This window comes from Vombatus ursinus, unplaced genomic scaffold (genome assembly GCF_900497805.2).
Source record: "Vombatus ursinus unplaced genomic scaffold, bare-nosed wombat genome assembly UNPS02014832.1, whole genome shotgun sequence".
NCBI classification, from domain to species: Eukaryota; Metazoa; Chordata; class Mammalia; order Diprotodontia; family Vombatidae; genus Vombatus; species Vombatus ursinus.
In genome coordinates, this window is record NW_020954610.1 from 36,883,999 (window position 1) to 36,899,748 (window position 15,750).

Genomic DNA, 15,750 nt, shown 5'->3' on the forward strand with positions numbered 1-15,750 from the left:
TTCCTTTTCTTCCCTTCCCTACTTCTTTCCCTTCACTTCACCCCTTCCCTTTCCTTCCCTCTTCTCTTTCCTTCATTCCTTCCTTCTCCCTTCATTTTTCCTCCCCTTCCTTCTCCCTTGCCTTCCTTCCTTCCCTCCTTCCTTCCTTCCCTCTCTCTCTCTCACACTCTCTCTCTCTGTTTCTCCACCTGACACCTTACTTTCCTCCCTATTTTAGCTTCCCTGAATCTACCATCCTTTAAGGGAAGTGGTGGGAGGGGGTCCTTTTATCTCTAATGTAGCTCTTTGAATTATTCAGATATTATTTCATTGCAATTATCATAGATATTCATTAAATGGCATTAAGTGTACTGTTAGACTTTTGGCTCAATATATGCTGCCGTTTCTAACCATATTCTAATGTGGAATGTTATTGCAGAAAATTGCCCAGATCAAAACCCACGTCTCAGGAATTGGGATCTAAAACATGATCCTGAAAAGCAAGTCATTGTCAAGAAAGGAGATTGGCTCCGTTTAAGCTCAGATGTTACGGTGAATTCCATAGTCATCCAGGATGGAGGTATACAACTAACTGTACCACAAAGATTTGCTCCTTGTGGATTTGTCAATGTTGATTAATATTCTGAGGGTATTTCTTAGACTGAGGTAATTTTTTTAAATTAAAACTTTCATTTTTACATTAGTCATTTCCAGAGACAGTCTCTCCTACCTCAACGAGCTTTGCCTTGTAAAAGAAAAAACAAAATCACCCGACAATAGTGCTATGAAAAACTAAGCAACAGAGCAATCTCATTTATTATTATCTAATACAATCTTTTATGCTTCTTCTCACCCATCTCTCCAAGACATGATGGGAATTTACTTAATGTACGTTGGAATGATATCTAAGAATATACTAGTTGTTCTGTCCTATGAGACATAGGGAAGATTTCAGGGGTAGATCATTGGTAGAGATGATAATGAAACTGGTAGGTTAGACAAGACCCAACTCTAAGGGCAACAATGACACAATTAATACATAGGTATTAAATTACATTTAAATGAGCTTCAGATTTATAGACTTTTTGAAGTTCAAGAAATAAGTAGCCTCCAAAGTAAATAGAGGTGAGATACATGTATCCCAACCACCTTAGTGTACTATAGGTGTAAAGTGCTTATTTCCTCTTTTTAATTATTTGGAAACTAAAATAAATTTCTTAATAAGCTGTCTTCCCTTTGCCAGAAAGGTCAAAGAGGCTTTATTTTTTCTTTGGAATTCAGAGAAGCACTTTTAATTGCCAGCTCACAAGGAGTGTTTTTTCTCCTTTCTCCTCACCTTTCCCCTTCCTAGGGTTACTTGTCTTTGGTGATGATAAAGATGGATCCAGAAATATTACTTTGAGGACTCGTTATATCCTGATCAAGGATGGTGGAGCGCTTCATATTGGAGCAGAAAAATGCCGCTATAAATCCAAAGCGACCATTGCCTTATTTGGCAAATCGAATGAAGGTGACAGTATGCCAACATTTGGCAAAAAGTTTATTGGTGTGGAAGCTGGTGGGACGCTGGAGTTGCATGGGGCTCGGAAAACATCATGGACACTCTTAGCAAAGACTCTGCGTTCCTCAGGGCTGACCTTTGGTTCTTATACTTTTGAAAAGTCCTTTAACCGAGGTCTCAACGTGCGGGTCATTGACCAAGACACTGCCGAAGTTTTGGTGATTGATAGGTTTGATACCCACGAGTACCAAAATGAGAGCAGGCGACTTCAGGAGTTTTTAAAAGCCCAGGCTCCTGGCCGGATTGTTGCTATTGCTGTTGGAGATTCAGCTGTCAAAAGCCTCCTAGAAGAAACGATCTTGACCATCCAAAATCTTCTGGGAAGTAAGCTGATCAAAGGATTGAGTTACAGGTAAACGCAACCTTGTTCTTTTATTTTTTTTTTCTAGTTCCAGTGCCATGTTACATAAAAGCTGTTTCCATAAAAGGGTAAGAGGGGGAAAAGGGATTTGAAGGTTCATAAAAGGACAGCTAGGTGGAGCAGTGGATAGAACTCTGGCCCTGAAGTCAGGAAGACTTATCTTTTTGAATTCAAATCTGGCCTCAGTTACTAGTTGTGTCACCCTGGGAAAGTCACTTAACCTTGTTTGCCTCAGTTTCCTCATCTCTAAAATGACCTGGAGAAGGAAATGACAAACCACTGTAGTATCTTTGCCAAGAAAATCCCAAATGGAAGTCACAAAGACTTAGACACAACTGAAAATGACTGAACAACAACAACAAAAGGGCACGAGATCTGAAGTCAGAGGACCTAGGTTCAAATCCTACCTTTTACTAGCTGTGTGACCATGGCAGTCATTTAACCTCTCTAAGCCACAGTTTTCTTCTCTGTACAATTAAGAAGCTGCATTAGATGATCTCCAGATTTAGGACCCTATGTTGGGTCTTTTGTTTTCTTTATAAGGGCAGATTTGGCATACAAGCCTTTTTGATTTTTGATTTGTAGAGTACCCACCAATATCATTGGTATTCCAGAGGCGTGCTATACAAAATTCATTTAAAATGGAGGGATCTATTACAATATATAGTGTCATGGTCCTGGATTTAGGAAGTCCTGAGTTCAAATTCAGCCTCAAATACTTACTGGCTGTATGACTGTGGACTAGTCACTTAATCTGTCTATCTCCGTTTCCTCATCAGTAAAACAGCACCTGCTTCATAAAGTTGTTATGAGGGTATAAAGAAGTAATATTTTTAAACTGTTTTGCAAATATTGTTACTTTTGCTTTGCAAAAACCTTAAAGCACTATATAAATACTAGCTAGCTAGCTAGTAGTAGTAGCAGCAGCAGCAGCAGCATTGGAAAGACTTTATTTAAAGAATTTATTTTGTGCATATTATGCATATGGACACTCCCTCTTTTCACCCCTCCTTAGTTGAACTGTTGTAAGTAATTTGGAGTTCATTGTGAGTTAAAAGGTCAAGTCGAGGTTCCTACGTAAACTGGAAGTTATTTGAAAAGTAATGAAGTATTAAAAAAAAAAGAGAGAATCTGAGACGTGTACATATAAAACTTTACTTCTTGTTTTTGTAGTCTGAATTTGGATCCTACTTTATACCAAACAAACCAGAACCAGGTGATTGGCTCAGCTTCTTGAAACTCTGAGGTATTTGAGGTAGAAAGTGATAGGAAAACAGAAATTGGAGAGGAGGCCCCATTCAGAGGGGATAGCACACAGATGAGTTCTTGTCCACCATTCTAGTTGAACATGATTTTTTAAGGCAGAGATGACCTCAGTAATTGCTAAAAAAAAAAAAAAAGGTAGGGGTAAATCTCCCAGGTACTTTCTTATTAGGTTAAGGAAATGTTCTGCTTTGGAAACTAACAGAACTATTTGAATAGCAATGGGAAACCAAAGTGCTGAAATGGGCCAATTTTCCTTTCCTGTGAGGTCCTCTTGGTGTGCTTGAATCAGCTATAAAAATATTAGAAGAGGCATAATGGACAATAAGTAACGCAAAATCAGGGAAAAAATGATGCCATCTATAAGTATATGTAATATGTAAATATTGTATATTTTCCCATGTTAGAGAAATAATCCCTACATTTTCATGTATTGTGATGTAAAAGCTACTAAGACACATCTGACAACCACTTATATTTTAAGCTCCTTGAGGGCAGGAATTATTTTTGTTTTTTTTCCTTTGTGTCCCTATTAGTGTAGTGCTTGGCACCTAGTAAATGCTCAATAAATACTTGTTGATTGATAGATTATTTAAAAATCTAGGGGCAGCTAGGTGGCTCAGTGGACAGAGCATCGACCCTGGAGTCAGGAAGCCCTGAGTTCAAATGTGACCTCAGATAGTTAATAACAGTGTGACCCTGGGCAAGTCACTTAGCCCTGATTACCTGCCCTCCCCCTTGCACCCAAATAAAAATCTATGATCTACTTCTGGTTTCTAAAGTGGCATCATCTGTCAGTCTTGTGATTAGACAACTTGATTGAAATTCTTGCATTGCCTTAGGCTCAAACCCTACTTCTGATGCTATCTGCTGTAGTGTGATCTTGGGCAAGCCATTTAATCTCTCTGAGCCTCAGTTTCTTCATCTGTAAAGTGAGGGGGTTGTTCTCTGAGATACCTTCCAGTTCTAGGTCTATGCTCTTAAGCTCCCCTTGGCTTCCATAAGGTTTACACTGCTTTCACTACCCCCCACCCCATAATCACACTAAGATTGAGAAAGCAGGATGTCAGTTGTGGTCCCATGCCAGTATTTCATTCCTTTGACATTATCTCCTACATACATAAACACACACCCCCTTTGAAGATAATGTTCTAGTCCAATGACATTTTCCTCAAATTCCTTAAAAACAAAAATGTGGGAGGGGAGTGGGAGGAAGCAGGAGATAACATTAGTGGAATAGAACATTGTCCTGTAAGGACTACAGACAATTTTGGTAAATAAATGAAAGACTGTTGATGCTTGCTTCGCAAATGGGAGGCATTAATTGTATGCAGCCTTCTAAAGTGTTTTTCTTCTGCACCAAAGGATAGAAATAGAAATGTGAGACATCATCAGGCAGCAGAGCTAATCCACGGTGGGCTGTCTGGAATTTTTGAAAGTGTGTGCTTAGTTACTTTGACTTAACTTTTATCAGTGGAAAGAGAGTAGCTGTCTGGTAGGGATTGTCTTAGCTCTTTTTTTTTTTTGAAAGAAGGAAGTTGGAGGTTTTTCTTTTCATTCTTGAAACTAGTAGTCTGATAGACTGACAGACTTTCCTCCCCTAAACTGTCCCCCATATGTGACTGAGACAGCTAAGACTTTTGTTCTATGCCAGAGAGAATCACTGAAATACAGCACAGTCCTGATACAAGTTAAAACAAATCCCTCATTAAATAAACTTTCAGTGTGGGCCGTTTAAAAATCCTTTTGCTAACAAACCTAGGAATGTATTGGTCAATAATCAAGAATTTGTAAAATCACTGCCCGTTTCCAGGTGAGAGGTAGCCTGGCATAATAACTGGAGTGTCAGCTTTTATATCAGAAAGAATTTGGTTCATATCCCTCCTGACACATACTGGTTGTGTGACCCTGGGCAAGTCACTAAACCTCTCCTTTCTCTAGGCAATTTTTTAAGATTGTAATTTGAAGACCTACATGGGTAGAGGGAGTTTTCTCATATCACAGTTCTTTATGTCAGTGAAATATTGGTCTAATCCCTATCTCTGAAACTGTCAGTGGCTGAGAAAACAACAAAAATGAAAAGCCCCTGTTCTCAAGGATCTTGTGTTTTCTCAAAGAAAACAGTGTATGCACACTTAAGTGCAGAGTAAATACAAAGTATAAAAACAAGACCACGATTAGGGAAACCTCCAACTTCTTTTGAGATGTCTAAACGTGATTTAAAGATCACTATTGCAAGGAATCCTAGTGAAAGATTAATTTATTCTTTTTGAAAGAAAAGAACATGATTTATTGCCAAGTTGTGTGTGTGTGTGTGTGTGTGTGTGTGTGTGTGTGTGTACACTACTGGATATGTTTTGATAAGGGGAGAAAATGATTAAGTGAAGAACCTGTCAAGATTGTTTTACCTGTTGCCAAGCTAGGCAAACAAGTCTGTAAAGGAGCATACCTTTCCTTTTTTTTCATCTTTGTTTCTTTAGTTATGGTCTGGAATTACAAACTCAAAGGCATTTGGACAAAGAGACATGGGTATTGGATGTATGTGTATGTGGGTTTAAAAATATGTATATATATATAATGTGTATATATATATGTATATATGTGTATATATATATTTGTTTCCCTGTGCCCTTCTCCTTCTCAGAGAACCATCCTTTATAACAAAGAATACTTAAAAAACAAAAGAAAAAGCAGAATTTTTTTAGCAAAATTAACATAAAGAAAAAATCTGATAGTATATTTAATATTCCACATCTGTGCATGTTGCCCTCTGCAAAGAAGTGTAGGAGGTTTTTTCTCGTATCCTCTTTTTTGAGGACAAGCTTATTCTTTATAATTTCACAACATTCAACTTTTGTGATGGTGGTTCTTACCATTTGTTTTTTAGTCATTATGCATATTATTTTCCTTACTGGGCTCATTTCACTTTGCATTAGTTCTTGTAAGTCTTTCCATACTTCTTCATGTTCATCATACATTTTTTAAAGCACAATAATATTCAATTACATGTATGTACCACAATTTACTTAGTCTTTTCCCAATTCAATTCAGTTAACATTCTTTAAGTGCCTACCATGTTCCATCAACTGTGCTATGCAATAGGGATACAAAAAGAGGCAAAAGATAGTCCCTGCCCTCAAGAGACTTACAATCTAATGGGGCAAACAATATGCAAGCAAACATATACAGAGCAAGCTATGTACAGGACAAATAGGAATGATTAAAAGAGGGAAAGCACTGGAAATAAGAGTGATTAGGAAGGCTTCCTGTAAAAGATGGGCATCTCCTTTATTTTCCATTTCTTTGCTTATGTGGGCTTAAAAAAAGATTGGTACTATTATTTCGTTGATAGTCACTCTTTGGTGAAGAAACTTTCACCTCCAATGCAGATCAACAACTATTCTGCAATTTATAGCCTTAGGGCATTGCTTGGGGACACTGAGAGGTAAAATGATTTCCTTAGGGTCACATAGCCAATATTTGTCAGAGATGAGACCTAAATTCAGGTCTGAGCTCAGTCTATGATTCTACCCTGCCTTGGATGGGTTGAGTATATTATAATAAAAAGGTGGTGGTGGCAATTTATTATGCTAATATTAATGATAATGGAAAGTACATCTTAATCTCTTTTCTCTTAGTTTACAACATTCTATTTTAACATATTTTTTCCTCCCAGGCAAGCTTGGGCTTTGGTTGCTGTCACTGGTGGTGGAAGTGCCTCTTGCAACGAATCAGTGAGGAATTATGAAAATCACAGCAGTGGAGGGAAGGCTCTTGCCCAAAGAGAATTTTTCACAGTTGATGGTCAGAAATTTGCTGTAACAGCTTATAGTGAATGGAATGAAGGTAGGAAAGTACAACTCACACTCTTATGAGATATTGGTCACTCTTGTGACAGATGGTTCATTTCTTTTTTTTGCTTACATGAAACCCAGGGTTAACTTTTACCACTCACAGAATGAGAGAAGGTTTTAGGGTAGTAAATTTATTCCAGAGAAACCTGGAGTAGAATGGTGTCAGGCAAACCATCATCGCTTGGCATCTTTCCCACCTGAAAAATCAAATACGTTGAGTGCAGTAGAATCTGAGGACAGGTCCATATGGTAGGAGGGATAGAACCAATCCGACCTTTTAGTATGGAGTTATGTCTTTCACCCACATTACAGTGGGTAGCTAACTCTTTGGAAATCTAGACCCATTGATAGCAAGATTTGATTCTGGATTAAAAATATCTCCTATGCCTGCAACCATCAGAAACACTTGTGTGCCCAGGATAGACAGTGCTATGTAATACACAAGAATGAACACAACTGTATTGGGCTTCTCTTATGTAAATATGTCTGCAAAGGTCGCACTTAACTGTGTACTGTGTACACGTGCACATTTGTGTGGTGGTATATTAAACTCTAATCACATTCCTACCAGCCTAGAGACTGATTTACTTCCACTAAAGTCCTATTAGGACATCTGATGGTGATGAGAAGGTGACCCTGGTCTTTTCAGATTAAACCAGTGGAATGCAAATTCTGTCAGGTCCTCCTAATTGGGAAGACTTCTATACGATACCTAATAGTTTGTTGTAACTGTCCCTGGACAACTAGGCTAGCTAACCGTGAAGAGATTTATCACTAGAAAGTTAGAGGATGAATTCTTTTGACTAAAATAACTCATGAAACTATCTGCCAATTTGTGATACTTCTTGCATCTCTCCCTTCCCCACTGTTTTCATTATCACCACCCACATTAGCACACTCATAGACAAAAATAAGAGTTTCATGATGGCTATTTCTGTTTCTGCTTTCTGTACCTTCCAATTCATCCTTTGTTTGGTTGCCAAGCTAATTTTCTTTATATATAGATCTTCAGATGTTGCTATTCTGCTCAAAAATCTCTGGTTCCTTTTTGCCTATCAAGTTATGTTTAGAGTGTCTTATCTGGTATTCAAGGCTTCTGCAATCTGGTGCATCCTAACTTTTCCAGTCTTATTTCCTATTAGCCCTTGGACTTCCCCCTTCCCCTTGCCTTTATTGTTCAAATTGTTCTTCTGGTTTTGCTCACTTCACTCTGTAGAAGTTCAAACAAGTCTGCCCAGGTTTCTCTGAAATGATCCCTTTTGTTATTTATTTTGGCACAAAAATATTCCCTTAATATTCATATGCTATCATTTGTCCCTGGAATATATTTTATATTCTAGCTAAAATAACTGCCTCTTGTCCTCTGAGTACTCTGTCTCCATTCATTTGATCGTGTAAAGCTTAAGTCTGGAATTTTCCTCCTCCCCACCCTGCCTTATTGAGTATAAAATCATGCCTTGAAGCATAAACTCACATGATCCTCTCTGTGGGTAGCAATCCTGCTATGTCAAATCCAAAGAAATTTAAACCCTGGTTGTACTGAAGTCTTCTGTTTATCAAAATATCATCTATTATAGAGTGTTGTTTTGTTTTCTACATTCTCCATGACTCTTATTTTCTGGAAGAGGTGGAAATTCTATTCAGGAAACAAGGAGAATGAATTCCATTTCCTGCCTTCCTTCCGTGCGGAGGTGCCAAGAGGACATAGTTCCAGGCAGGGTTTTCTCCTTAAGGCCTAAGATTGACAAATTGCTGAATGATGTTAAACCTCCTCAATCAGTTTTTCCTGTCCCCTGCCCCTTTCTAACCCCTCCCACTCCTCGATCTGCACTGGGAAACTTTTCACCTTTCCCTACCAAAACTAGGTATCTAAAAATGTAAATGACCATTCCAGTTCAAGTGCAATATCATCGAAAGAATGCTGGGTTTGAATTCTAGTTCTGCTACTTAGTAGCTATAAATGGCACTTTGTAATTGGGAAGTCACTTCCCCCTTTTAAGTCTGAGGGAGTCCAGTTAGATAATTTCTAAGCTCCCTTTGAACTCTAAATCCTATGACCGTCAAAGTCATTTTAAAGAACCTTCATGTTTCTCAGCTTGGAGTGATTAGGGAACATTTTTTCTATTTATAATCTGGATATTAAATATTGGTGATTATTATTAGTATGGGATTTCTTTTCCACTTTCTCAGTCACCAGGTTGGGTTTGACTTTGAGGCAAAAAAACACAAAAGTCTATCTTGTAACTCAGTCCCTTAGTCTCAGATACATGTTGTATGGCTGGCAGGAAATATTTTAAATTTCATTGTGTTCTTTCTGTAGCCATTCAATGAGGTAGACAGATAAGGAAGCACGTGGCTAAAGGGATTACATCTCAAAGTTCGTATATACTACATTTAATCAAGATAGTTTCTTTTGGGCCTAAGAATATCTGCGTGCTTCATGCCATGTGAAATGATTTCCATAGTTCCAGCCACTCAGAATCTGATTTGACTACCTGCCCTCTCTGACAGGCATCCTCTTCCTAGAACGTCAGCTTATTGTCATTTACCGGAAGAGAGATTAGTGTGCAGTAACAATACTCATGAATCACACTTCCTTGAGATGACATGGTATATCTTGCTCCAGTTGGGTTCTGATCTAGGCAATAATCGCAAGATTTAAAAGCTCTTGACAATTTCAACTGGAAGAGCTTATTCATATTTTGATACTGCTTGGTCTAATTTGTGCCTTGAAATTTAAATTCCTATAGAAATTTTATCATTCATAAAGGAAAACTTCAGTTTAAAGAGGACAAGGAAATAGGCACCTGAAGTACTGACTTCATGGGACTATTGCAAAGATCAAATGAAATAATGTATTTAAAAGATACTTTGCAATTCGTAAAGTGCTTTACAGAGAGCAAATTACATTATTACCAGGTAAGGCTATGAAACATTCAATTCACATATTCAGAGATCTATGAAGAAAAAAAAGAGGTTCCTGAGTAGAATAAGATATAATGTCGCTTATTCTTATGTGGTATACTGGATAATCATAATAAGTACATTGGAGTTGGAGTTAAGAAGACCCGATTTCAAATCCTGCCTCTGATACTTACTAGCTGAATGATCATGGGCAAATCATTTAGTTGTCTGAGTCTCAGTCTTCTCATTTTAAAACAGGAATAATAATACTTGTGATACCTTGCAGGTTTGTGATGAGGCTCAAAATAAAATATTTTGCACATTTAAAATCAGAATGTTAAAATGATGATGATCATGATGATAAAGATGATGATGATAATAATAATAATAATATCAGGCCTATCATTTCATTGACATAGGAAATTCTGAGTTAAGAAACTATCTTTGCCAATTGGATTGGCACCTCATTTATTACGTTTTTTTTTTTCTATAGTAGGCAGTTAACTTCTTGGCTTTGGCACATTCACATTAGATCTTAAGATGATAATATTCTAATTTTCAGAGGGGAACTGAAAGTGTCATCTTTGAAGATGAGCAAGGATTTGGGGGGGAAACCCCCAAACTTCTTATATATTTAATTCAATAAACACTTATGAGATCCTTTGTGTTCAGAACACTGTGTTGGGTATTAGGACAGATACAAAGTTCAAATCAACTATGGTTCCTATCCTCAGAGATCTTGCAGACTAGCAGAGGAATATGGAACATATATCACTATAATGTACAAAAATATATAAAAGTGCACTAAAGAATAATTTACTGAAGTGACTTTATCTTGAACTCAGGTGTTGAACAAGTGGTGGAGATGTGACTTTAGGAAGTAGAATTCCATGCTAACATACTTTTAAAATTTGCTGTTTGTTGCTTTAGGGGTATCCCTTTCAGGTTTCCAGGTAGAGGCCATAGATGGAGTAAAGCTACATCTGGTGGATGATGTCAGCAACTGGAAACCTGGAGACCAGATTGTGGTTGCAAGCACAGACTATTCAATGTACCAAACAGAGGAATTTACTCTTCTTCCTTGTCCTGAATGCAACAGCTATGAGGTCAAAGTCAGAGGTACAAAATCAATGCCCAGTATGCTTAATTTGAAACAGAGAATTTTTTTTAGCCCAGATCCTCATTTTTTTGTAATTTTTCTCCTTATTTATGAGTCATTTCACCTAGTGACAAGATCTTTGCCACAGAATTCATTAAGTTCTGGCTTTGTAGTAGAGTGGAAATAGCATTGGCCCTTGAGGCAATGGAAGGTGTTTGACAGTTAACGCCATTTGTTGGGCAGGAGAATGCAGGAGGGCTCCTACCACTAACAGGTTAGTTCTAGCACAGGTTCATTTTTGATCCAGTCAGACAGGAAGACAGCTTTGGAGGGATTAAATAAGCTTACTTTATTCTAGTCTAGTCTTCTCAATAGGGTTGCTGATAATGGGAGCACCAACTCCTACAGCATTCCCTAAGCACATTTCTTGCAGGGGCAGGCGAGAATAGGAGTACATCTCCTGTAGGATCCCCTAAGCTTTAATGGGGGCCGAACATAGCAGGCACATGCATTCCTTTATGCATTACCCAAATCCCCAAAATGCGTTCCCCCCTTACTGACCAGTGCCCACTTGCTTTATAGGGCAACAAACAAAGAAGGCATCTTACTAACATAAAGCTCACAGGTTAACTTTAGCAATATCGTCATGACCTAGCACAGCGCAGGCATATACTATGTCACCCTGTATCTCACCACGTAAGCATGGTGGAGATGTTTTCAACCATCATTTTCAACCATTAGGATCCCGGAAATATTATCTAAACATAATAACAAAATCCTCCTTACACACACTAAAATTCACTTTACTTACAGAGGGCCTGGGTTCAGATCCCAGCTCTGTATGACCTTAGGGAAGTCCTTTAACCACCCAATTGTAACCTCCCAATTTAATCTTCCTGGGCCTTAGTTTCCTCATCTGCAAGGTTAGGAGGTTGGATTAGATGACTTCTGAAGACCTTTCCCCCTTTACATCTATGATCCTATGATTTTGTCATCTGGAGTCCTTAAGATTTTGGTATACATTTATTTGGTTGTTGTTATTGTTTTAAACTGGAGGTATAGGAAAAAGAACACTGGATTGTTGATCAGGAAACCTGAGTTCTAGTACTAGCTTTATCACTAATGATATGACCTTGGGGAAGTTATAGCACTCAATTTAAAAAAATACATTTTTTAAAATGAATGTTGTTTAGTTGTTTTTGGTTATATCTGATTCTTCATGACACCATTTGGGATTTTCTTGGAAGAGATACCAGAGTGGTTTGCTGTTTTCTTCTTCAGCTCATTTTACAGATAAGGAAACTGAGGCGAACAAGGTTAAGTGACTTGCAAAGGTTCACCCAGCTAGTGTCTGAGACTAAATTTGAACTCAAGAAGACTCATCTTCCTGACTCCAGGCCTGACACCCTATCCACTGAGATTTTTAATTTAAAAGGAGTATACCTATCTTTTAAGATAATAGGAACATTAAATCATAGCTTTTTCATTTTTCATATTTTAGTGTGGTATTTTTTCTTCTTGATAGTGCTTCAAGTAGGGCAAACAGAGTTCACAAAGGGAGAATTCACGATACCATCTGGTGTAGATTTTTTGGAAATTGCCACTCTTGTGACTTATTTAAAATATTCTCAATTTCCATGATTTATTTGTTTTTCCTTCCTGATTTTGTGAAATGGATAGCAGAGATAAGCACTTTTTAGTAAGGTATAAAAGTGAAAGGAGTACTATATTAAAATATTAAGTGGTAGAGAAATGATAAACTGCCGCATTTGTTTTAATTCTCCCCCCCCCCCCCCCCGGTTTGTCCGTGTTTGTTACAAATGGTCAGGAAGGCTTGTATATCAGGGAATCAGCTGTTAAGCATACACCATGCTGTGTGAGCTCTATCTGTTTATGTGTTTTCGCAATAATGTGGAAACAAAACAGCCTCACGCCCCCACGTCTAAAGAAATACCTGCTGTGCATGTTTTCGGTTTCATGCATTCAGCATATCCAATGTTGTGCTAGGGAGAGAGTAAAGGATGTAGAAAGTTTTAACTGTTTGGGTTCTGCAGGTAAGAGTTCAATAAGCATTTAAATGACTGCTAATATACCAGGTCCTTATTTTCTGTTTATCCAGGGCAGCTTGGCTGAGAGTAAGACCCACCTTGACTGGGGACTCCCTCCCTTTTTGCCTTCCCCCCTTACTCAGGTTGCTTGACTGCTCACAGGGCTAGGATGAGATGGGAGACAATTGAGTTCCTTCCAGTGAGGCAGAGGACCATGAGGCTCTACTGTCTGCCCTGCCTCTGTCCCCAAAGGGGCAGCAAGGTAGTGCAGTGGGTAGGGTGCTGGGCCTGAATTCAGTAAGATCTGAGTTCAACTCCACCCTCGGACACATAATAGCTATATGACCCTGGGTAAGACATTTAGCCTCTGACTGCCTCAGTTTCCTCATCTGTAAAATGACTATCATAATAGCACCTACTTCCCAGGGTTGTTGTGTGAGGATCAAATGAGATAATATTTGTAAAGCAGTTAGTACAGTAGCTGGCATATAGCAGGTACTTAATAAATGCTTGTTCATTCCCCCTTCAGCACTTATCATCTGAATTACTTACGTAACCTAAGTATTCCTTGCCAGCCAATCTACCACTGCCCGCATAGGAATTCTATGCCTTTCCATCTGTGCTACAGCTGATTTTTTTTTTATGTTGTCTCTCCCAATTAGATAGAGTATAAGCTCCTTGAGTACAGAAGCCATCTTGCTTTTTTTTTTAGAAGTTATGTCACCAGCAGCTAGCACAGTGCTTAGTACATAATATGTACTTAATAAATGGTCATTCATTCATTCATTCATTCATTCATTCATTCTTGTTTGCTTTCACTGGATCCACCAAATAGAAACCCCTAAGTTTCTGCACATGGGAGAGATAGTTGATGGAGTGGATATGCGGGCTGAGGTTGGAGTTCTTAGCCGAAATGTGGTGATCAGAGGAGAGATGGAAGCCTCCTGCTATGCTGACAACCAATGTCAATTCTTCAACTACGATACCTTTGGGGGACATGTCCAGGTATGTTCTGATGATGTAAACAATATTGGGTTGGCTGAAGACATTTTTGAAGAAATTTCCAAAGTGAAGATTTAATTTTATAGAGGAAAATACCTAGTTTCAGTATTCTTCACCCTAATATGAAAAGGCATTTTTAGGGAGCAAAAAAGGAGATGGTGTTTGTTTTTTAACTGTCCTACAATTGGAATGAAACTAGAAAAGGGTTTATGCCATAAAGGATTAACCAAATGAATTAATTAGGAAGAGGTGAGTATCCAAGGAAATATTTGTTTCTGATTTGGATGCCTGTTCCTGTTCTTTTTATAAGAATAAATTTTATTTATCTTATAAGATTGTAATATTAATGTATGCACAAATTGTGCACAGCAAAAATATTCCTGATAGAAATCCTTTTTGGGGAGGTGGAGGTGGGACTGGCCCTGTAATTTCATTTGTATATGGAACTCCCAATGTGGAAACTGTCCCAGTGTGGATTGGCACTTGCTTGACAACTTAAAGTTTTAGAAAGTTCGTTGGGCACTGAGTGGTTAAGTGACTTGTTCAGGGTCATACAGCTCCTATGTATCAGAGAAGGGACTTGAACATAGGTCTTCCTGATTCTAAGGTTGCTTCTCTACTCTCTATCAACCCCAATGGTTCTCAAGGTGTAGTCTGGGGAGACTTGAGGCATCTCAGATCCTGTTGGGGGGTCTGTGTGATCAAAACAATTTTCTTAATAATATGAAGATGGTAAATATTGATAGATATAACTCAAATAAACAAAAGCCCTTGAAGGAAGTCCTCAATAATTTTTAAGGCTGTAGAGGGGTCCTGAGACCACAAAGTTTGAGAACCACTTCTGTATTCCAAGCTACCTCTCAGCAATACTTATATTTGCATAAAATAGTTGCACTTTTAATTCTGTAATTTGTTGGATAAATGGAATCACATGGAATAATTTTTAAATGACATTTTGTAAAACAACTAAAAAAGGTATAGTTTATAAACTTTTCTATTATGCTGAATTCTGAACACTTGGTCCAGTGTCCTTTTGTAGAGATATAATAGCATGTTTCAAGAACCAAAATGTTTGTTAATGTATTTGAACTCATGATCATGTAGAAACTTAAACAAACAAAAGGTTTTCTTGATTGGTTACAAATACACCAACAATGTAAAATCCTGTTTACCACTTTGATAGTAGGTTTCTAAATATAGGAATGGAAAGAAAAGACAAATTGACAAAAAGAGATGTTACAATCAGAGCTTACTGGCAGATTTAGTTTCTAAAGCTGTCCAAGTCACATTCGTTTTTACTTTTGGAATTGGCTGAGACTCTCTGAGGTTTCGTTTATTTAAAAAATTTCATAGATTCAGGGAAGAAGTTTTCTGTTAATAGTCTAGAATCCAGAGAAACAAACATGAAACAAGTAAACCCATGTAGTTTTTGCAGGATCTTTCTATTCTTTCCTTCCCTCCCTTCCTTCCTTCCTTTCTTTCTTCCTTCCTTCCTTTCTTTCTTTCTTCCTTCCTTCCTTCCTTCCTTTTCTTTCTTTTTCTTTCTTTCTTTCTTTCTTTCTTTCTTTCTTTCTTTCTTTCTTTCTTTCTTTCTTTCTTTCTTTCTTTCTTTCTTTCTTTCTTTCTTTCTTTCTTTCTTTCTTTCTTTCTTTCTTTCTTTCCTTCCTTCCTTCCTTCCT

At 37.8% G+C, this 15,750-nt stretch overlaps 1 protein-coding gene across 4 annotated transcripts in view; it reads left to right on the plus strand.

The window, feature by feature from the left end:
* CEMIP2 (cell migration inducing hyaluronidase 2) overlaps positions 1-15,750 on the plus strand; it is a 97,552-nt gene that overhangs the window by 30,159 nt on the left and 51,643 nt on the right. For all 4 annotated transcript variants that reach the window (XM_027839537.1, XM_027839539.1, XM_027839540.1 and 1 more), the window contains 5 exons: positions 419-559; positions 1,331-1,892; positions 6,841-7,010; positions 10,853-11,041; positions 13,905-14,074. In XM_027839537.1, the coding sequence (XP_027695338.1) occupies positions 419-559; positions 1,331-1,892; positions 6,841-7,010; positions 10,853-11,041; positions 13,905-14,074 (1,232 nt within the window). The remainder of the gene's footprint in view (positions 1-418; positions 560-1,330; positions 1,893-6,840; positions 7,011-10,852; positions 11,042-13,904; positions 14,075-15,750) is intronic.